Source organism: Hypanus sabinus, chromosome 7 (genome assembly GCF_030144855.1).
Source record: "Hypanus sabinus isolate sHypSab1 chromosome 7, sHypSab1.hap1, whole genome shotgun sequence".
NCBI classification, from domain to species: domain Eukaryota; kingdom Metazoa; phylum Chordata; class Chondrichthyes; order Myliobatiformes; family Dasyatidae; genus Hypanus; species Hypanus sabinus.
The window spans coordinates 130,754,029-130,777,969 of record NC_082712.1 but is presented as its reverse complement, the minus strand read 5'-3'; the positions used below and the strand labels follow the sequence as shown (position 1 = coordinate 130,777,969).

Genomic DNA, 23,941 nt, shown 5'->3' with positions numbered 1-23,941 from the left:
ATTGGTATGATGTGTCTGTTGAACTTGGCTCTCATTTTTAAAAAAAACTCAGTCAAAGCCTGCTTCTTATTTAAATATTTCTGGACATCTGACATTCTAGACTCAGTACAGATGAATGCACTCAGAAGAACAGATTAAGAACTGCACTTCTTTTTCCAAATCCCTAACCACATTCAGAAATAATACTGGGCTCGGCAGCATTGAGTGTGGTTGCATTTGGTCTCAACTGACAACCTTCCCTCAAAAGGGCAAAGAAAACAGAAGTTCTGATTTATGTATTTCATCATGACTTTCCATCAAAATACCTCAGTTTTTCACACACAATAAATCACCTACAAGTGCAGTCAAATACAACTGGAACTCACATTTATCAGATTTCAGCATGTTTAATCTCATCTTTATCTGATCTGCAAGTATCACTTCTTATGATAGCTCTGTTCTTCTCTCAAGTACTGATCTGACTCTAGTTTGGTGTCATTAATCGGCCTATTCAATCACAAAAGATAATACTGCAGAAAATTAATTACCTTAATCAAAGTGACATACACTCAGAATAGGCAAGAAAGGCATTGCTCACATTCTGAAAATAAATTTCAAATTATATTTGGTTATTTAATGATTTATACTCTTACAATACACACTTCACATAGTGCCAGCAACTTTTAGAATAAAGTGGGTTTTTTTACCCAATGGATTCAGTTTTGATGCACGTGCTGTTAGTTTCTTTCACAATGTGTCAGTGATGAGTAAAACAAGGACAAGCTGCTTCGTGGGTGTTTGATCACAATCAGATCACATAGTATATACTGTATGTGCAGAGATGAGATTTATGTATGCATATGCGTATTTGCAAGAAACACTTCCCGGGAAAGGCCAAATTTGTTGCTAAGTCTGGGAGCATAATTACAAGTCACAAATAAACAGAACGAAAAGACTAGTCTGTGAACTTTGGGGTCACCACTTGTAACTGTAGTTGTCATTCCCTTCTTCCACTCCACTTTAGATTAAATCTCTGACAAGTTTCCTTCGTGTTATTTTCACACCTATTTGCTGTTGGGAACTTATAGCTATGGGTGCAGGGCATGTTTGAACTTCAACTTCTGCTGAATAATGGCAGCCTTAGGAATCATGCCACTGGATCCTCGCCTTTTTGAAAGATCTTTCACCACTAGGAAGATCCAAGGATTTAACTGGGACCAGGGACTGTGCCTAAAATGTCTTTGTGGTAGATTAGAACAAGCCTCCTCCTTTCAGTGTATGTTACACAGCAAGTAACCTCCCAGGACTGGTCACTTAATCAGATGGCTACGGGAACAAAAGGGTTGGAAAGAGGTTAGAAGAGCTATTGTATGACTTTAGAGGGATGGTTAGTTGGTGGCATGCTTAGCGAACCAAACCTCTGCTACCTGGCATAAACAGACCTTAGTAGTGTTGATGGATTTGGGAGAGTTGTTGCTGAATGTGGAGAAAGGTGTTTATGAATGTCAACATTTCGGGCCGAGACCCTTGCTCAGGGGGTTGCCTGGCCTGCTGAGTTTCTGCAGCATTTCGTGTGCGTCACAGGTAAAATGTTACCTCACCTGGAAGAACTGTCTGGGGACCCTGAATGGAGGTGAGGGAGGAGGTGAATGGGCAGGTGTAGTGTTTCCATCACTTGCCATTACACGTGCCAGGAGGAAGACGAGTGGGGAAGGGATGAACAGACATGGGGATCAATCCCTGTGGAACGTGGAGAGTGGGGGGTGGTGGTGGGGAAGGTAAAGATGTATTTGGTGGTATGTTCCTGCTGAAGATGATAGAAATTGCAGAGAACAGTGCGTAGGATGCGTAGGCTCAAGGGGTGGTAGGTGAGGACAAGAGGAATTCTATCCCTGTTATGGCAGCAGGAAGATGGGGTGAGAGCCGATGTCCAGGAAATGGAGGCGATGCGGGAGAAGGCAGCATCAATGGTGGAGGAAAAGAAACCCCATTGCTAGGAGGAGGACATCCCTGATGTCCTGAAAAGGAAAGCCTCATCCTGGAAACAGATGCAGCTGAGATAAAGGAACTGAGATTTCAAGATAGTGAAAATATAATAGTGTAGCGGTGTGCTACAAACAGCGCTAAAATTACGACACGGAGTCGGTAACTGCAGTCGAAGGAAAAACTTTATTCGAAAACTTCAGCCTCACTTTTAAGCCTCTGTCAACCGGCCCCCCATGGCGAAGAGGCTCCAAAGCTCTGTGCTTGCAAACCCCCGTAGGCTATCTAATTGTGAGTCGGTTCGGATACGCTAGGAAATGAGGCGCTACATAACCCCCCCCCAGAACCGGCGATACACCCCCCAATGTCCACAGCCTGGGCCAGAACCTGCTTGGGAGGTCGGCCTCTGCGCCGAGGCGCCGGAAACTCGGCCGGTTGCGCAAGGTCCACATGGGCCGGCTTGAGGCGGTCCACCGTGAAAACCTCCTCCTTCCCCCCAACGTCCAGCACGAACGTGGACCCGTTGTTCCGGAGCACCGTAAACGGCCCCTCGTATGGCCGCTGCAGCGGTGGCCGATGCCCGCCCCTTCGTACAAACACAAACTTACAGTTCCGTAGGTCTTTGGGTACGCAGGTCGGGTGCCGCCCATGCTGTGAAGTGGGTATGGGGGCCAGGTTACCGAGCTTCTCGCGAAGTCTGCCCAGGACTGCAGCGGGTTCTTCCTCTTGCCCCCTCGGGGCTGGTAGGAACTCCCCGGGGACGGCCAGGGGCGCGCCGTATACCAACTCGGCCGACGAGGCGTGCAGGTCGTCCTTGGGCGCTGTGCGGATGCCGAGAAGGACCCAGGGAAGCTCGTCCGCCCAGTTGGCTCCTCGCAGGCGGGCCATGAGGGCCGACTTCAGGTGACGGTGGAAACGCTCCACTAGCCCGTTCGACTGTGGGTGGTAGGCAGTGGTGTGGTGCAGCTGAGTCCCCAAAAGGCTGGCCATAGCTGACCACAGGCTGGAGGTGAACTGGGCGCCCCTGTCGGAGGTAATGTGGGCTGGTACACCAAAGCGGGATATCCAGGTGGCGAGCAGGGCTCGGGCGCAAGATTCGGAGGTGGTGTCGGTGAGCGGGACCGCCTCTGGCCATCTTGTGAACCGGTCCACGATAGTCAGGAGGTAACGCGCTCCGCGCGACACTGACAGGGGGCCCACGATATCCACATGAATGTGGTCGAAACGCCGGTGGGCGGGATGGAACTGCTGCGGTGGGGCTTTGGTGTGCCGCTGAACCTTGGCCGTCTGGCAGTGCATGCACGTTCTGGCCCATTCACTGACCTGTTTGCGGAGACCGTGCCAAACGAACCTGCTGGAAACCAGCCGGACAGTTGTCCGGATGGAGGGATGCGCCAAGTTATGAATGGAGTCGAAAACACGTCGCCGCCAGGCTGCGGGGACGACCGGACGGGGCTGGCCGGTGGCGACGTCACAGAGTAGGGTCCTCTCACCTGGGCCCACGGGGAAGTCCTGGAGCTGCAAACCAGAGACTGCAGTCCTATAACTCGGAATCTCCTCATCTACCTGCTGTGCCTCTGCCAGTGCCTCAAAGTCTACCCCTTGGGAAAGGGCATGAACGGTAGGGCGAGAGAGCGCATCCACCACGACATTGTCCTTACCCGAGACGTGCCGGACATCCGTTGTGTATTCAGAGATGTAGGACAGGTGGCGTTGCTGGCGGGATGACCAGGGGTCGGATGCTTTCGTAAACGCAAAGGTAAGCGGTTTGTGGTCCGTGAACGCGGTGAAGGGCCGACCTTCTAGGAAGTACCTGAAATGCCGGATTGCCAGGTAGAGCGCCAACAGTTCCCGGTCAAAAGCACTGTACTTGAGCTCAGGTGGCCGCAGGTGTTTGCTGAAAAACGCCAGTGGTTGCCAGCGACCTGCGATGAGCTGCTCCAGCACCCCACCGACTGCCGTGTTTGATGCGTCCACTGTGAGGGCGGTAGGGGTGTCCATTCTGGGATGTACTAGCATTGCGGCGTCAGCCAAAGCTTCCTTCGTTTGAACGAAAGCGGCGGCGGACTCCTCGTCCCAGGTAATGTTCTTGCTCGGACCCGACATCAGGGCGAACAGGGGGCGCATGATCCGGGCAGCTGAAGGGAGGAAGCGGCGGTAGAAATTGACCATACCTACGAATTCCTGAAGGCCTTTGATCGTGGTGGGTCGGGGGAAGTGGCGGACCGCATCTACCTTAGCGGGCAGAGGGGTTGCCCCGTCTTTAGTAATCCTGTGGCCCAGGAAGTCAATGGTATCAAGTCCGAACTGGCATTTGGCAGGGTTGATTCTAAGACCGTACTCACTCAGTCGGGCGCAGAGTTGACGGAGGTGGGACAGATGCTCCTGACGACTGCCGCTGGCTATGAGGATGTCATCCAAATAGATGAACGCGAAGTCCAGGTCCCGTCCCACCGCGTCCATTAACCGCTGGAACGTCTGTGCGGCATTCTTCAGGCCGAACGGCATGCGGAGGAACTCGAAGAGGCCAAACGGGGTGATGAGAGCCGTTTTGGGGACGTCGTCAGGATGCATCGGGATTTGATGGTACCCTCGGACAAGGTCGACCTTGGAGAAGATCCGGGCGCCGTGCAGGTTTGCCGCAAAGTCCTGAATGTGCGGCACAGGGTAGCGGTCCGGTGTGGTAGCCTCGTTCAGCCTGCGGTAGTCGCCGCATGGTCTCCAGCCCCCCGTCGCTTTGGGCACCATGTGCAGGGGGGAAGCCCAGGGGCTGTCGGACCGCCGGATGATCCCCAATTCCTCCATTCTCTGGAACTCCTCCGTCGCCAGTCGGAGCTTGTCCGGGGGAAGCCGCCGAGCACGGGCATGGAGGGGTGGTCCCTGTGTCGGGATGTGGTGCTGTACGCCGTGCCTGGGCATGGCTGCTGTGAACTGCGGTGCCAGAACCGATGGGAACTCCGCCAGGACCCTGGTGAAATCGTTGTCGGACAGCGTGATGGAGCCGAGGTGAGGGGCTGGCAACTGGGCCGCGCCCAGGGAGAACGTCTGAAAGGTCTCGGCGTGTACCAGTCTCTTCCTGGGCAGGTCAACCAGCAGGCTGTGAGCTCGCAAAAAATCCGCACCCAGAAGCGGTTGGGCTACGGCGGCCAGTGTGAAGTCCCACGTGAACTGGCTGGGGCCGAACAGTAGCTGCACCTGACGGGTGCCATAGGTCCTTACTGTGCTGCCATTCACGGCCCTCAGGGGGGGACCCGGTGCCCTGCTGCGGGTGTCGTAACTCGTCGGAGGTAAAACGCTGATCTCAGCCCCAGTATCGACCAAAAACCGGCGTCCCGACCTTCTATCCCACACATACAGGAGGCTATCCCGATGGCCAGCCGCCGTAGCCATCAGCAGCGGCTGGCCCTGGCGTTTCCCGGGAACTTGCAGGGCGGGCGGCAACGGCGGGCTTCTGCGCCCCACCGCTGGTGGTAGAAGCACCAGTGGTCATTGGGCCGGGGGTTAGTGGGCTCTGCGGCCGGGCCTGGACTGGTTTGCTGCCGGGAGCGTGGCTGGGAGATCTGTGCGATGGACGCCCCGCTCACCTTTTTGGCGTTCCACAGCAAGTCCGCCCGGGCTGCCACCTTCCGGGGGTCACTGAAATCCGCGTCGGACAGCAGCAGGCGTATGTCCTCGGGCAGCTGCTCCAGGAATGCCTGCTCAAACATGAGGCCTGTGTGTCCCTCGGCCAGAGACAACATCTCATTCATTAAAGCCGATGGAGGTCTGTCGCCCAAGCCATCCAGGTGCAGTAAACGGGCAGCCCGCTCGCGCCGTGAGAGTCCGAAAGTCCTGAGGAGCAGGGCTTTGAATTCCGTGTACTTGCCGTCTGCCGGGGGCGACTGTACGAACTCCGCGACCTGGGCAGCTGTGTCCTGGTCGAGGGAGCCCACCACGTAGTAGTAGCGGGTGTCTTCTGAGGTGATCCGGCGAACGTGGAATTGGGCTTCGGCTTGCTGGAACCATAGGTCCGGGCGCTGTGTCCAGAAACCCGGCAGTTTCAACGAAACCGCATGAACAGAGGCGGCGTCGGTCATTTCTGGTCCAAAAATCGTTTGGACCGTCGGGGTCACCAATTGTAGCGGTGTGCTACAAACAGCGCTAAAATTACGACACGGAGTCGGTAACTGCAGTCGAAGGAAAAACTTTATTCGAAAACTTCAGCCTCACTTTTAAGCCTCTGTCAACCGGCCCCCCATGGCGAAGAGGCTCCAAAGCTCTGTGCTCGCAAACCCCCGTAGGCTATCTAATTGTGAGTCGGTTCGGATACGCTAGGAAATGAGGCGCTACAATAGAATATATCTGGGAAATATATGATGAACTCCTGGGCCAACTTTTATTGCATATTAAATTGAGTCATTATTCCTCTAGATTCATTACAGACTCAATCTACCTGCAATTCACACATCTCTATAACATTCCACATCTTAAATACGTATATTTTCTGTGACATTGTTTAAGAGTTCTACAGTCATGGTGTGAGCTGGAAGAAATGTGAATTCAGTGTCATGTTAGATGGAGTGTTTGTCCTAATGATCTGAGTCACTGGAGAGATGAATGACTGACTTTCATTGCCCACACTATATTGCACTGGGGAAGCTATGGTCAGCACTGCGAGGAGAGCAGCAGCAACACTCCACCAAAATACTTGCAATCCGGAATATTCAAAAAAGCAAAACTTTGGAATTTAAGGTACCCTTTCATATTTCAAAACAGATAGTTGCAGCAAAATACCTCTGTATCTATTAGGATCACTGAAGTGGCTACTCAGCCCATCATGTGCATGCCAGCTCTCTAGAGTGATTCACTAGTTCCATCCCTGTCCCTTTAGCACTGCAAAATTTCAGCACCATATACCTGTATTTACACAATTGCCTCTTGAAAGCCACACTGAAACAAACCAAGCTCCACCAAATCTGCATTCCAACGCTGTGTGCAAATGTTTTCCTGGTATTGCTATTAAATCTTCTCCCTTTCATTTCTGCTCCATCTCCAACTTTCTAATTGGGGATAAAGTTCCGATAGCTCCAGCGTGGCTCATTTGGCATCCACATCCTCACATTTTACACTCAAACAATAATCAGGAATAAACAGAACAGCTATTGTTTTCCATCTAGTTGCTAAACACAATTTATCATTATTGACCATGGGAGATTACTGTGTACAATTTAACTGATCTATTTCCCTTCATCAGCAATGTGTAAAAACACTTCAGTAATTGTGACGCCTGTGAGGTGTCATGATGAACTAAAACGTGTTACAACGATGCATGATTTTTTTTTCACAAATTCAATGCAGAGTAAAGCTACTCCATTAAGCACTCTCAGATCAAGTAGAGTTTGGATTAGTTGCTGTATAAAGTTCTCTTTATTCTCCATTCCAACAACTGCCTCAGTCTTAATTATTGAAAATATATTTCATCTGCTTCTTCTAACTATCATGATATGGTCTCAGATTCAGATTCCCAAGTGATTTAGAGCCTGCCTCATACAGAGAGATCATTAGTAACTGTATTGAGACTGCCAAAAGTTCATATAATCAGAGAAAATAAACTTTCATCCAACGGTTAAGGCTGTTTAAATACTTGGATCACAGATGTGAAAGAACCAGCCATTCCAGGATCTAGATTCAGTTGTATATTTTATACCGGGCACTAGTTTTCTCTCACCCCCTCCCCTCCTGAAAAAAGTTGTTCTGCAGTTGCTGGGTCTGAAGTGGCTGTCATTAATAAGTGAACTTTGGCAGAGACTGCAGGGCTCAAACTAATCCTATTTCTGAGGATCTACTCTTATTGTGTTAACTGGATAATAACCAATCTCAGAATTCAGACTTAGATAAGGGATCAAAACTGGAAAATCTCTCATACATGCAGCTCATGTGCACATCAAGGCCATTTACCGGCATGACATAGCTGAACAGCCTTACACACATTTTAAGCAATATTAAAGATAAAATATTCTGTTTATATTTAGTTCTTTTAAAAAGGAAGATGCATTCCTGAAATTAATATCATTGTACATTGTATCATTGTACATTGAAGTATTAGTTACTGCACTTCAGTCTCCTGAGAGATTGCCAGTGAGAAGTGATGCGTCCAATGGCTTTCAAAATTAGCACATAGATAAAACCATTCCACCAGGACCAGAAAGGTATATAATTATCCAAAACATTTCTATAGCTTGAGTGGTGCACCTGTTAAATGCTCTGTTCATTGCTCTACTGCCCCGGTGTCACTCTTCTGTGTCAAACCTACTGAATCCACTTGGCAGCAGCAGAAACCCTGAGCTATGTGAATGAGATCATCCAATCATCTCAGGTCTCTTATGCTGTCCTCCATCTCAGTATCCTCCATTTATTTTAAGATGTAACCAGACACATCTTTGGACAGGTTTTACAATTATACAGTCACAGAAACATTATTTCACTGAAAAGCCTTCTCCTCCCCCCCCCCCCCCCACCAGTGCACCACCTGTTCCGTTGCACACATCGACAACTACAGACCTCTTTATCCTCAGATATCCCTTCTCCTGACTTTGGCAGATACACCATCAGGATTGTCGCCCAAAAACCTTGATTTTCAGGAGTTGACAGACTTTAAAGATCAGTGGCATCACATGCAGGCCATCAGCCAAATCCCCAGAGGGACACTTCACCTATCACAACAGCTACTGGACGGCAGTCAGCAAAAGGAATAGCGGATAGTTTTTTCCCTTCTTATACCAGGGACACTAATAGTTGGGCCTTAGTTGTGATCAGCTAGAATAGTGCTCCACCTGAGCCTTGTTCTTCATATACATGTCTCAGCTAGACATTGTCCTTGCTAAATGAGATGCTATAAATTCCACAGCTATCAGAGTAACCTCACTTGTAAACACAATTAAAAAGTGAACATCAACTGGACTCATTTCTCATCAAGGTATTTACCATGTAAAGCAGGCTTAGACTTTAAATAGTCAATATCCTCAGCGGTCGTCGTTTGAACCCCTAGTGCCCAGGTAGCCTCCAATATCCTCAGCAATACCGGCAAAACTTCATCTGGGACAAGAAAAAAGCCGGAACTGCTAAAGGATAGACATGACCCAAAGAAGAATTTCAAAACAGTCACTGCTTAAAGTACTTGTAAACTAGAGCTGAGCTTTGCCATCTTTTCAAATGTGCCTTCAAGAATAACTTTCTTATCAGTACATAGAGCATAGAAACCTACAGCACATTTCAAGCCCTTTGGCCCACAACGTTGTGCCGACTATTCTAGAAACTGCCTCGAACTTCCCTACCGCAAAGCCCTGTTTTTCTAAGTTCCATGTCTCTTGAAAGACCCTATTGTGTCTGCCTCTACCACCATCACTGGCAGTGCATTCCACGCACCCACCACTCTCTGTGTGAGAAACTTACCTCTGACACACCCCTTGTACCTACTTCCAAGCACCTTAAAACTATACCCCCTCATGTTAGCCATTTCAGCCCTGGGAAAAATCCTCTGGCTATCCACACGATCAATGTCTCTCATCAATGATCATAGTTAAGAAATATTGTATCCTTTCTCAGAATTATATGAAACAATACATTTATTAATGTCACAAGATAGGAAATCAGTTTAAATAATGAAAATAATCATTTTAAATGGGAGGTGTTCCATGTTTTGGTCAGGGAATGCATTCCAGATGCAGTGCACGGGCTAGTAGGTTTTAGATTTGACTCCTACACCGTGGTGAACTAGCTGATCATTCCTTTTGTCGCCCCTGATTACTTCCTAGCCTGAAAGATGAAAGCAACTGGTCAAATGAAGGCAGGATTGGGCTGAGCAGTGAAATTTTCACAATTGCCTGGGCTCATACATGAAGAATGGCCCTTCGCCCAAGATCCAGGATGGCGTGTTGGTCCCAAAACCTGCATCCTTGCAGCAGCAATGACGTCAGAAAGGAAGAGGAGAAAATGGAGGAATGAACATAACCACAAGTATGCTGAATGCAGAGACTGATACAAGTACGTTGTTCATTGAATTAAAGCAAAGATCTCTCCTGGTTTAAACGAGAAACAGATGAAAATTACTCAGCATAGGCACGATCTCTGTCACTATGCCTCTGTCCAAAGGAAAAGCATTCAATGTCCTAATGCCTTTTTCTGACTTTTTTAATGTTCTTGTCTTTACCCTTTATATCCCTGTGTGTGGTTTTGTATATCACCAGCCAAGAGATCGAACGACTTTTTATTATAGATCACAAATCAACATATAGTTTACACAGCCAGTCTATTACATTATCTGAAGTGCATCGCTAAGTAGTAGTTTAATTCACCACTAACATTAAAAACTGGGAACAACATCAGGGTTTAGATGCATTCATTAATACATAAGTACTGGCAGAGCACTGCAGTCTAGTTTCTCAACCTATTCTGTTTAAGCACAGTGAAAGCCCAAACCCCCTCTAAGCCTGCTTTCTCCGCCCATTAAAAAAAACTCCTGTCAGAGACCCTACTGATCTGCATTAGGACTGGCGACGGCAGAAGGTTCCCCGCTGCCAGCACATGAAAGAAGCAGCAACTTGAAAAGGGATCCGACTTACCGCTTCCACATACCAACAGGGGATCCCCTCACTCATGCGTATCTAACTACCCAATGCCTTGGGTTGCAGCTGCAGTTCCATTACGCAGACGGGGTCATGATGCCAGCCCCTGGCAAGGAAATGCTGGGGGATCTTTCCCTGCTCTGCTGTTGGGATTTTCTCTCTCTCTCTTCCACTTCACTGCATTCTACAGCACAAGAACAGGAACAGCTCGGCAGCCTCGGCTCGGTGTCACGTGACCACGCGCAGCTAACCCACTCGCTCTCTCTCTTGAATAAGTACAGCATGTGACCCTCCCTCCAGCATCATATGACGAGCAGCTCCAGCTGACAGAGAACAAGGAAAGAAAACATCTGATTGAAAGTTGCTTACTTTCAGTCAGGATGCCTGGGAGAGCGATTTTCCTTGCCAAGTAAAACTGACACCTTCTTCCGTCTGTCTGAAAAACACTGGGAGGTGCCCAGCCAATGTCTCCAGAGCCTCAAACTTTGCTGAACTCTCAGCCTATCAAGGTTTTCCAACTCACAGACCAGTTTGTCTGCAGACTTTCGGCATCAGTTCGATTCAGCAGGATAGTGAAAGACAGAAATGGAAACTTTCTTATTTGAATGGAAACTTACTTTTCGCTATCTTTCTTGAAGGTATTTGCTCTTGCTGATCTGTGTAATTGCACGGTGTTCCTGTGGCATGCCGTGCAAATTGCACAGACCAGCAAGAACTGCAGACGATGCTTAAATTTGCAAGTGCTCAGAGAATGAGTTCCAAGACATTGACTCATTCACTAAGTTTATAACAGAAAGGGTCGTACAGTCAGCGTCTGCAAGGAAAATGTCCTCTAACAACCGACCTCTACTACGTTACAGTGCGTCATAACAATAAAAGTTGACAGAGGATTGAAAGACATGGACCACTTCCCTCCCAATATAATAATTATTCGCCATTGGCTTCAATGCACCAGCATAACCCAGAGTTGAATTTAAAAAGGGATATATGAAGACCAAAACTTCAGACCTTAGACAAAACTTGTGATCTACCAGGCAACAATGATCACTGCTCTCCTATGTGATTTTGAACTCTTGACAGCAAGCACTTCAAGACACTGAAAAGATACCATCAACTCTGGCTCCACAAAACCCTCCAAATTCACTCGAAGGAAAAACAGACCAACATCAGCCTCCTCTCCCAGGCCAACGCACCCAGCAATGAGAAGCTAATTACACTTGGTTGGTTTCATTGGGCAGTTCACATTACGTGCATGCTCTATTATAAGCTCTGTCACTGGAATGGAATATCAGGTGGGCAGAGGAAGAAAATCCAAAGATGTATTTAAAACCTCCTTGAAAAAACTTCCAGCATCTCGACTGACTCTTGAAAATGTTGCCTTACGATTGCTGAAAGTGCAGAAACATTTGAATTGGTATTTTGGAACTGGAAAACAGAATCCAGAGCACACGGAAGCCATGTGTGAATAACAGAGTAGCATATCATCCCACAAGCTACCTATTCACTCAATCCATCAGGCACCTCCTAACCCTTCTGTGGGAGAGTCTGTAATTCCCACATTGACCTCACCAGCTACCTCAGAATCCACAGACCTGGAACGAAAGCAAGTCATCCTCAGTCAGATGCCTGCTGAATTTGCCCATTTTACCTGTGGTCAGAATTTATCGAAAGCTTCAGTAAATTATCCAATGGAAGCTATACTTACTCTTGACATTCACCCACTTTCTCCGTGGATAATGAGTTGGAACAGTATACCTTGCCTGGTTTGCCCTAATCTGGGTGCTCCACACCAAGTACAGCACCATTCCTGTCACCCGAGATGTCCCACAGAATGGGAATCAAGTCTGTGATCTCTCGACTTGTGTATACTCCAGGACATCAGGGTAGCTGACAAAAATGAGTAGCCTGGCAGGTTCCATTGCTTTCAATGTTACAAACCGCACTTGAGGCTTAAATAAAGTAGTGCAGAGCAACAAAAATAAAACAGGTCAAATGACACAGCAAAGCAGATTCAAAAATGACCAGCGGTGCACAGAAAAAAATTCCTCTGTTGGCCATTAATCACTGCATGAGAACAGGTCACCCACCAAGCAATCAATATTATTCACAGGTTGGCACATCTATATACAAAATAGAGGGAGGAAATTGATCTAATTTAATTAATTTATCTAGAATAAAAATACATTCAGAATTTCTTTCAAATCATAACCTAAATTAAACATAAATTATACAGATATTTTACAACAAAGAGCACAGCTAGAACAAAAAAAAAACAAGGAGTCTGTTTTTAGTGCAACATGATCAAGGTGATCATGATATTGCTGAACTGTTATGACCAGGACTTTGCCACTTGGTTCAAGGTCAAGTGGCTGAAGGGAAGTAGCTGTTCTTGAATCTAGTGACGTGAGACTTCAAGCTCCTACCTGATGTAGCTGTGAAAAGATGGCATGGGCGAGATGGTGAGTGACTTTTATGATAGAGGCTGCCTTCTTGAGGCAGTGCCTCCTGACCACCAATGGTGTAGAAATTGCCCATGATGTATTTGGCAGTTGGACATAATTCAATCAAATAAATGTACAGATTTGCATAAATTTGCACAAATTATTTGTTACTACCATCAGGAAAAATGTACCATTTAGTTTTTTTTTACTTATAATAATTTTGTGCCTTTACACTGTACTGTGATGGATATTCACTTTCCAGAGCCCTAGAGGCTTCTTGCCAACCTCAGCTTTCTGGCACAGCAGCACAACCTTTCCAAAGGGTCAGAATTATTTTGACAAAATTAAACTTCTAACCAATATTCCTTGCTCAGCTTCTTGTTGTAAGCAAGAACCAGCCTTCATTTCTTAATATATAGTAAGTTGCAAGTAATAATCAGTCCAAAGTTCAAAGGACAGCTTTGCAAACAAAGAACACTCTCTAAAGAACACAAGCTGCTGGCCTACAGCAGCTCAAGAGATATGGTTTACCAAGTGAAGTGACCATGAGATGTTTTTGTCTGCACCAGCAAACATAAGACAATAGGGTTATGCTAACTGGTCTATATCAAACCAGACTGTGTACATACATCTACTGATGCCTCTGGACACAGCTTCAGTGATGTTCCTGGAATCATCGGTATTTCGGGTCTTTCAACATCATACACCCTCCTCCAGGTGACCCAGCCGGGGCTGATCAGACCCCAGCTTGTGTTCAGATGGCTAGCTACACATGACTCCATGGCTTCCCTCTTTTGAGCCACAGACATCTTGAGGTCCTCTCTGCTGTATCGGTGGTACTGCGGATGGCTCTCCTCTTCCTCCCTCCCGCGATGCCCGAATTGCTGAAGGCTCTGGCTAAGGAATGGGCTGTGAATCCCCTACATCCAACCTCCACCAGGAGACACCTCGCTCTCCATCCAGCCTGTTGGCAGTTGCTGACCAATCCTGCACACTCGGAGAGCTTCCTTTCAAGGACCTCTTCCAAGTGATCTTCCCATGGGACCGTCAGCTCCAGCAGCACCACTTGCTTGGTAGACTCAGACACAAGGACAATGTCTGGTCGCAGGTGGTGGCTGCGATATGTTTGGGGAACTTCAGCTGCCATCCGAGGTCCACCAACAGCTGCCAGTCCCTTGCAGAGGCCTGCCAATGTTCCTTTGGTGGGTATTGGCTGCTCCCCAGCTCTGACAAAGGCAATGGCCTGCTTTCCCTTAGATTCATCGTAGTTTTGGGTAAGTTATTTAGTTCAAGAAAGTTTGTGAACCAGACTGATTTTGTCACTTAGCACATCAAACATGGTCATGTGTGTGATCAATCAATAATTTGGGATATTTGTGTACTCAGAGAGTTAATCCTCTGTTTCCATTTATCAGGCAAAGTGTGTGCCCTCATGATGACCTAACGATGAAACATGCAGCAAATAACAATAACCCACACTGGAGAGTACTCGAGGGCTTCTCTTAATCATTCCACTCTTCAAGCATCCCCCAATTGTAAATATGTTCCCTCTCAAATCTGAAGCCTAAATTGAAATAATGAGCCAACAACCTCTGCAGCCGCTTCCTCATGCAACACCGTAGCTAAAATATCACAAGCATAATAACGTGCCAGAAAATGCTCACTGGATCATAATAAATTTCTATTTACAGTCACACAGAAACTGGACTAGTGTCTGGTCATCCAACCCAAATCAATTGAATTTCAACAATATGTTTCAGATTTTGGTCAGGACTAGTGTACTCCAGTTCAGATACTGTCAGACCAAACTGGGACAGCTCAGTACTTACTAAATATATTTCAACCGTAGTACAGATTTCTTTCCGCTTTTCTGCAAAATTACTCCCTTCCTGATTAGAATTAATTATGGCACATTTCCAATACGTTCATTTCTGGAAACAGTTAAATTTGGTGTGAAAAATTGAGGCCTCTGTCTCAGAATGGGTTCACAATTGTACACGGACTCATACAACAAGGAAATTATCACAACGTGTTGTGTGAAAGTTGTGCCAAGGAAAGTCTTAAACAAAGTTTGAGGTTCACAGTAAATTTATTATCAAAGTACCTACATGTCACTATATACTACCCTGAGATCCATTTTTTGCAGGCATTCGGAATGTTAACCTTCAGGCACCAGACACAGATACACAGTATATACATATTATATCTTACAATATATGACAAGCCTCCCAGTCTCTGTCACTATTTCCCCTTCCCTCCAATGTCTGCCCATCATCACGTGGATCCACCTGTCGCTTGAACCTCTTGCTCCACCCAATCCCGCCACCCTTTCATTCAGGTATTTCCCCCCATCATTGAGTCCAGATGAAGGTTCTCGAGCTGAAAAATTAACTGTCCATTCCCCCCCCCCCAACACGTGGTTCAAGTTCAAGTTTATTACCATTTCAATCATATGCATGTACAGTACTGGGCAAAATCCTACCCAACCTAGAGCTTTTCAATATAAATTTTGTTTTAGGTGTTCATTTTTTTGCTTTCTGCATGAGTGTATCAGTAGAAAAGAGCAATTTTTAGGTTTCCAAACATCCATTTTCCAAAAAAAAGTTTAATGTTACAGAGAAATATTGTATTTTGTTAAAGAAAGTAGCATACTAAGCAAAATAAGTCAAAGAAAACCTTGATCACTTTCTAGGTAGATATCCCACTGCATGATTAAACAAAGATACTAATGATCAATGACATAATGAGTTGAATGAACTAAACTGATTAACTGAAACAGTAACGCGTATAGAAGGAATCAAACTGGGTGAAGGACAACCAAACTAGAAGTGAGGCTGTGGCAGATGTGATAATTTAACCTTCAAATCATCAATTCTTACACCATATTAAGAATGAGCATGCAGAAAGATACAAGGTGTTTACTCTACATCACCAAGCAGAAATTTTTACAGCAGACAGGAGTTTCTAGATATGCTGTTCAAGCTCTTCTAAAGAAGCACCAAGAAACAGGCAAAGTAGAGGACCAGAAACACAGTGGCTGGCCACAGAAACTGAGAGGTACATCAAACTAACATCCCTTTCTAAACTGAAAGGAGTACAGTACTGCCATCAACTCTGAGCTCACAGAAACCAATGGAACCCAAGTACACCGCTCTACAGTCTGGAGAAGTCTTGTCAGAATTGATCTTCGTGGAAGAGTTGCTGCCAAAAAGCCTTTCCTCCGAAGTGGTGGGACCCAGGCCAGGGCTTGAGAGTGAAGGTTTGCTTTCAAAGTGGAAACAAAACCAAGAGACTTGCCTTGAACAAAGACACAGGGATTAGGGTGCCAAACAATGTCAGCAAATATTCTGGACTGAAGAGTCGAAGTTTGAAGTAGGGGGTCAAACAGATTGTTGGTAGAATGGGAATGATCCTTGACAATACTAAGAGACCTGATAAGGTTCCTGATAAATATCTTGGAGTGTGGAAGAGAGACCCCGATGATCCTCTCAACAGACCTCTTAATCTTTTTGAGGGTCTTGCAGTCAGATACCTTGCATGGTGATGCAGTTGGTCAGGACGCTCAGTGACAATTGGCTTTGTGGCTGTGGACTTCCTTTCATGAACTTCAGATCTGAATGTTATTTGCTTACTTTTATTCTTTGCACAATTTTTTTTATTTCTGCACACTGGGGCTCTGACAGTCTTTTTTTAATAGGTTCTACTGGGTTTCTTTGTGGCTGCCTGCAAGGAGTCGGGTCTCAAGCTTGTATATAGTATGTATATTTTGATAATTAATGTACGTTGAACAGGAGCGGGCTGAGCACACAACCAATGAAGCTCAGCTTTATGAAGCTAGAGAAGTTGCTGCCAAAACGGACTATAGACTTTCTGTCAAAAAGTCAAAGATCTCATTGTAGAGAGGCATTGACACCAAACAAGGACCTCTTTCCCACCAGCTTCTGAGAGATGATTGTATTAAACGCATAGTTGAAGTCAATATAACAGCATCCTAGCATGTGAGGCACCATTTTCCTATTGGGCCAGGATGGAGTGGAGGGCAGAAGCTATGGCATCATTGGTGGGCCACATTGAGCAATAAGTGAACTGGAAAGGGTCTAATGTAGCGAGAAGATGGGATTTATTACGACCCATAACTAGCTACTCATTATTGTTGTGGTCAGTGTCACTGGACAGTCGACATTAAGGCAGGTTATATTCACCCTCTTGGGGACTGGAATGACAGTGGTTGTCTTGAAGCCTGAGGAGATAGTGGACTGTTGCAGAGAAAGGTTGAAGATGCCTGTTAGAACCTCTGTTAACTGGGCTGCATAGTCCCTCACCACCTGACCAGGTTTTTTTTCAGGCCTCACAGATTTATGTACATTGACTGTGTCTAGAGTTTTCCTCACATTAGCTGCTCCTTGGGGGGGAGGGGGTGGGGCGGGGTATTTGCCAACATATCGTTCTATGTGTAAAAGACATTCAGCCTATCAGGAAGTGTCAACATTCTTTTTTTATATATATTATTTATTTATTAAATCTTAGAAATTACAAAGAATAAATGTGGTAATAAAGTAGTAAGAAAAATAATATTGACCCTCCCCCCCCCTTAACCCTTATCTAAAGAAAGAAAAAAAAAGGAAAGAAGAGAAGGATTGCCTGGATATCGAAGGATCCCCACATGCTCCATGGAGCTCAAAATAATTTTGATATTTATTTTTACTTTCCCCAATTACTATAATTTTATCTTCAAAGGACCTATGTATTTAATCCTATTCAACATTCTTGACACACAGGATGGAATTGTAGTTCATTATGATCTGAATGCCCTCCCATATGTGCCTTGCATTTCTGGTGTCACAGAAATGGCTGAATATTCTCTGTGAATAATCCCGTTTTGCCTTCCTGATGGAATGGGAAAGCACAGCTCTTGATGACCTGAGAGCCATTTTATCCCCCAATCTGAAGGTAGCATTTTTTAAACTAATTCACAGGATGTGGGCGTTGTCAGCTAAACCAGCATTTATTGCCCATCCCTAGTTGCCCTTGAGAGGGTGGTAATGACCTGCCTTCTTGAACCGCTGCAGTCCCTGAGGTGTAGGTACACCCACATTGAAATGAACGTTAGTGTCAGTGAGTGTGAGTATTAGTGAGGTGCAATCTATAAAAGCAGGAAGAAACTAAGTTAAAACTGTATAAACACCAGTTAGGCCACAGCTTGATTTTGGCATGTAATTCTGGTCACCATGTTGTAACAATTGTGAGTCTGCAGAAGTGGGAGTGGAGAAGACGACTAAAGATGTTGGCAGGACTAGAAATTTTTAGTTGTGAGCAAGGATTGGATTATTTTCTTTGGTGTTGAGGTGTGAATATCATGTTGAATGCCTTAGACAGAGGAAGCAGGATAATTTCTCTTAGCAGAAAGGTCAGAAAACAGGGTAGTGATGGGGGGGGAGGGTTGGGAATGGGAGGGAATTCCTTGATGTTGATCCAGCGACAATGAAGGAATAGCATTATGTTGCCAAGTCAGGATGATGAGTGACTTGGAGGGGGATTTCCAAGTAGTCACATTCCCAGGTACCTCGTCCTTCTACGTGGTAGTGGTCGAGGGTCTGGAAGGTGCTGCCTTAGGAATGTCAGTGTGTTGTTGCAGTGCATCTTGTAGATCGTACACACTGCTGCAACTGTTCATTGATGGTGGAGGGATTGGATGCTTGTGGAAGTTGTCACAGATGAGTTCTGACTTGCCCTCGTAGAGGTGAGATTAATAACGGTGACATCTTAATATCCTTCTCTTTGCAGCCAGTCACAAATCCTGCGTATTCATCAGTGGCCACAGGAACCACCTCCATGAAGATGCTCCAGTCCATGTTTTCAAAACATTCCAGCAATACTGAGGTTGCTCTTTCTGTTCAGGTCCTTATCTCCCTTTGAACTGGTTTGATTTGTTTGATCAGCATAACAGATGAGTGGTTAGAGTATCCAAGATGGGGTCAAGGACCTGCTTTGAAAGCACCATGGATGTTGATATAAACCAGGTCTAATATGTGCTCTCACCTCTGGTAGCAAAGTCAACATTTTGTTATGGTTATTAGTCTACAGATTTATTGAGTATGCCCACAAGAAAATGAATCTCAGGGTTGTATGTGGTGACATAAATGTACTTTATAATAAATTTACTTTGAATTTTGAATCTAAGCAGGATTGCTTTAAGTTAGCAGGGTCAAAGTTAACAATAAAGGAAGCGTCGGGGGGGGGGGCACGGTGTGATAACTTGTCAGAATCAGAATCAGAAACCAGCAGGGTGTGTGCTATCTTATTGTTGTGGAATAAATCGGGCTCAACACCAGCTGAATCCACAATAAATCCATAGGTAATTGAAGAGTCTTTTGGGGAAAGTACTGGGACAGTTCCTGCAGTTGAGGCTGACCTTCTGAAGTTCAAATTGGCTGCCAGTTATACTTTATATCCATGATTCAAGGTCAAATGAATCATCGACTGATATTAACTGGAACCACCCCTGAATGTTCACTGTATGTACTCTGAGCATAAGTACATTGTAAAGCAGCCAATTGAAGATCTCATTGTGTATAATGTAATTGATTCAAAACGCTAGATGAAAACGTTTTGGAATGAGACCCTTCATCAGGACTGGAAAAAAGAGATTAGAACTCTGGCTTCATAGATACTGCCTGGCCTGCTGAGTTCCTCCAGCACATAGTGTGCATTACTTTGCCTTCCAACATCCGCAGATTTTCTCCTGTTAGTGCATAATTTGTTGAGCAAAGTAATCTGATCAATTTTCCACCCGAAGTCGATGGTATGGCCCAAAACATGTACTAACACATTTAGTTTCAAGACCGTTGTATTTTGTATTCATCACCAAATTTTAGGGGTATTATAATCATGTGGTACATGTATTGCAAGGTAAACTGCGTTTTTGTACATAATACGCAATTGATACTGCAGTACAAAATTAGTTCATGCTTCCTGCAGTAGTTTTGTGGGAAGAAAAATGCAAAACAGATTAAGATTCGCCAGAGGGAAAAAAAGAAATCAAAGAGGAAATTGGCAAATCCAATCATTCTTCAGATGAGGCGTTCCAACATTCAGAGTCATGATTTAGAGATCGTAACTCACCAAGTTTGTCCCAAGAATTGCAAACTACTTTGTGTGTATCTTGTGCTAGTAAATCTGGGTATTGTCAGTAAAAGAAAATGCAAAAGAAATGAGTATTGTCCTATTTGTCATTTTGGAAATGTGAATGCTCCAAGGAAACCATACAACATAAAGACTTATTCTAGAACTTTCACTTTCATGGTCAATGCAGGATTGAAGGTTGTTCTGGATGAATGAAATAATAGCAGGTAAATTATACAAAATGTGAAATAAGGACCAGAAATGCTGGAAATACTCTGGGATAAAGTCGTATTCACTACCAAAAAGTATTCACTTGCATAGCTCAGGCCTGGTGTCCAGCATTCCATTTACCTAAATTGATGGTGGCATCTTCCACCCTTCTCCCAGCTGCTGTTGTCCCTATCCTGCTTCAAATAAATCTAATTGAACAGTGTGATTGTCCACAGGCCTCCCAACTCTCAGCCTGGGAAATTTGCTCTCAATGTAATTCGCATTCAGATACATGGGGTATATGACTTCCTGAAAGAAAAGTAACTATATTTTTATTACTTATTTGTTAGTTTCAATGATTTCAATTGAATTATAGTGTGTAGGTGAATTTCTACTAGTTTTTGGTAATGCAGTTGTTTTTAAAATGTTTCTAAAAATTTGCTATTGTTGTTTGTCAAAGTAGTTCAGAGTCCAGCAGATGCCTATGCTGAGAGAGTCCTTGTGTTGCACTTTGCCATGCCAAAGAGCTGTGGGGCAAACTCCAAGCAGGAGATAGCACTGCTGGGTTCCTGCTGGAACGAGCAGCTCTGCTCTAAGACAGATGGTGTCTTTTTCTACAGATGGTGCTGTATGTATTTACAGCATCTTCTTCTGTTTTTATATCAAATAAATGGTTTACAGTATTTATGCATATCTACCTGCAACCAGGAAAACTGCATCAGGAAATCTCCGAATTATCCTCAGCTGGAAAAGATAAAAGCTTGCCACTGAGCTTGGTCATCGGTAGCACAATGAGAAGAAAGTTGTCATTGGAGAAGTGTTGCCTGGTGAGTTTAACTAACTCAGAGCATATCAGAATCAAACTGGAACAACCTGATCTACACAGCTCAATATTATGTCCTTCCAACCACTTGATCACTAGGGGAACAGAACCAGCAGTAAAAGCAAAGAAACGGAGAACTCAAATACTATTAATCTAAATTATCTTGCTCCACAGCATTTAAAATTCAGTATTTATCAAACTATATTTCTCTTTTAAAGTTGATCTTTCATGAGCTTATTTGTTTAAAGCAATTTTCCACTTCACAGTAATGCTCAGAACACAAAGGACAGCACAAGCAAGGGAGCTGATAACGATATCTGCAAAGAACTTGGCGTACACAGTATATGATATTTATATAGGCGGTAGGCCAAAGTTTAATGAATTATAACAAGTTAATGTGACACAGTAAACTGAATGAGAACAAATGAGCTATGGTCAAAATCAAGATACTATGGTGGCTGAAACTCTGAAATGTAAAAAGTGCAACATTATAAATACTGCACAGGACAGCAAGATCTCCCACAGCTCTGCACCCCTAAACCCAGTGTCAGATCCATGCAATTTGCTGAGGTCCCTGATAGTGCATAATATTTATCCCATCAATATGTTTAATCCTTTGGAAGACCTTGGGTCCAACTCTTCTCCCTATATTCCCCAAACACCAAACTCATGGAAGAAGCTCTACTCCCATACCCCAAGTTTCCCCAAACCAGTACACAAGGGTCTGATGCCAACATCCCAATGCATATCTCTCTCTCTCTCTCTCTCTCTCTCTCTCTCTCTCTCTCTCTCTCTCTCTCTCTCTCTCTCTCTATATATATATATATATATATATATATATATATATATATATATATATATATATATATATATTAGTGGATCATTTGAATTTGCAGTGAGGAGACTAATTATCAAAACAACTACTGGCATCTCACTAAACTACTCAACAGTTTCACCTGAATGGTTAAACTAGTGGATATGGCCCAGTCCATCACGGGTAAAGTCCTCCCCACCATTGAGTTTATCCACATGGAGTGTTGTCACAGGAAAGCAGCATTCATCATTGGGGGCCCCCACCTCCCAGATCATGCTCTCCTCTCACTGCTGACATCAGGAAGAAGATACAGGAGCCTCAGGACCCACACCACCAGGTTCAGAAACAGTTATTACCCGCCAACCTTCAGGTTCTTGAACCAAAGGGGATAACTTCACTTGCCCCATCACTGAAATATTCCCACAACCTATGAACTCACTTTCAAGGACTCTTTATCTCATGTTCTTGATATTTTTGTTGCCCATTTATTTATTTCTTATTATTTCTTTATTTTTGTATTTGCACAGTTTTTTGTCTTTTGCACGTAGATTGAATGCTCAATTGGTATGGTCTTTCATTGATCTTGTTATGGTTATTATTCAATTATGGATTCACTGAGTGAGTCACAAGAAAATGAATCTCAGGGTTGTATATGGTGAAATACATGTATTTAGATAATAAATTTATTTTGAACTACAATTTCAGATCTTCATAGCCAATGTAAACACACACAGGTGTCAAATTAAGTTCTAATTACCAGGGCTTCAAAGATTCTTAAGGAAAGTCTGGATCCTTGCAGGCAGAAAGCACACAACCACCCAACATTGTGGGTACACCATGTGGCTAATTAAAGTCCGCATCTTGTATCACAAATGTCTTAGTTTAGCATAATGTAATAAGATGCATCAATTTCATATCTTCTGGGTCCCAATTCTTCATACTTTTAGATTTGGATGTAGATGTATCAAATTTAAAATAGCATTGGGATGTAAATTAAATCATTGAATAATTTAAATTACTCAAAGCCACACCCACCTACAACTGGCAGGCCTGATCCTTCTAAACACTGGTAACTTAAAGAGGCAAAGTCAGGCACAGAGTGGAAATGCAAAGTATGCCATCTGTACAAGAATTTCATTTCATCCCTACCACAAAACACTACTTACTGTTCTTGCTATAAACCTAGTATTAAAATCAAGCATTTCAAAACTGTGTTGAGCCAACTATTTCAGCTGAGGCCTTTACAATAAAATCTGGGAGGTCACTGGATTTAACAGAGACATTCCAGTAACAAATGAAAATTACTTGAGATCAGCATGGCTTTGTCAAGGGCAGGTCATGCCTTATGAGTCTGATTGAATTTTCTCAAGATGTGACTAAACACATTAATGAAGGTAGAGCCGTTGATGTAGTGTATATTTTGGCAAGGCTTTTGACAAGGTACCCCACACAAGGCTTATTGAGAAAGTAAGGAGGCATGGGATCCAAGGGGACATTGCTTTGTGGATCCAGAACTGGCTTGCCTACAGAAGGCAAAGAGTGGTTGTAGATGGGTCATATTAAACATGGAGGCTGGTGACTAGTGGTGTGCCTCAGGGATCTGTTCTGGGACCCCTGCTCTTCATGATTTTTATAAATGATCTGGATGAGGAAGTGCAGGGATGGGTAGGTAATTTTGCTGATGACTCAAAGGTTGGGGTGTTGTGGATAGTGTGGAGGGCTGTCAGAGGTTACAGTGTGATATTGATAGGATGCAAAAACTGGGCTGAGAAGTGGCAGATGGAGTTCAACACAGATAAGCGTGTGAGGTGGTTCATTTTGGTAGGTCAAATATGATGGCAGAATATAGTATTAATGGTCAGACTCTTGGCAGTGTGGAGGATCAGAGGGATCGGGGTCAGAATCCATAGGACACTGTCACTCAAGTGAGAAACTGCTAGAAAATTCAGCAGTTTAATGAACAAGG

General features: G+C 44.6%; 1 protein-coding gene across 4 annotated transcripts in view; it reads right to left on the bottom strand.

Moving 5' to 3' along the window:
* LOC132397201 (guanine nucleotide exchange factor for Rab-3A-like) overlaps positions 1-10,828 on the bottom strand; it is a 65,733-nt gene extending 54,905 nt beyond the window's left edge. For all 4 annotated transcript variants that reach the window (XM_059975639.1, XM_059975637.1, XM_059975638.1 and 1 more), the window contains exon 1: positions 10,563-10,828. Coding sequence is in view for 3 of the 4 variants with exons in the window: in XM_059975640.1 (XP_059831623.1) it covers positions 10,563-10,598 (36 nt within the window). In the remaining variant the exon portion in view is untranslated. The remainder of the gene's footprint in view (positions 1-10,562) is intronic.
* Positions 10,829-23,941: the final 13,113 nt, after the last annotated feature.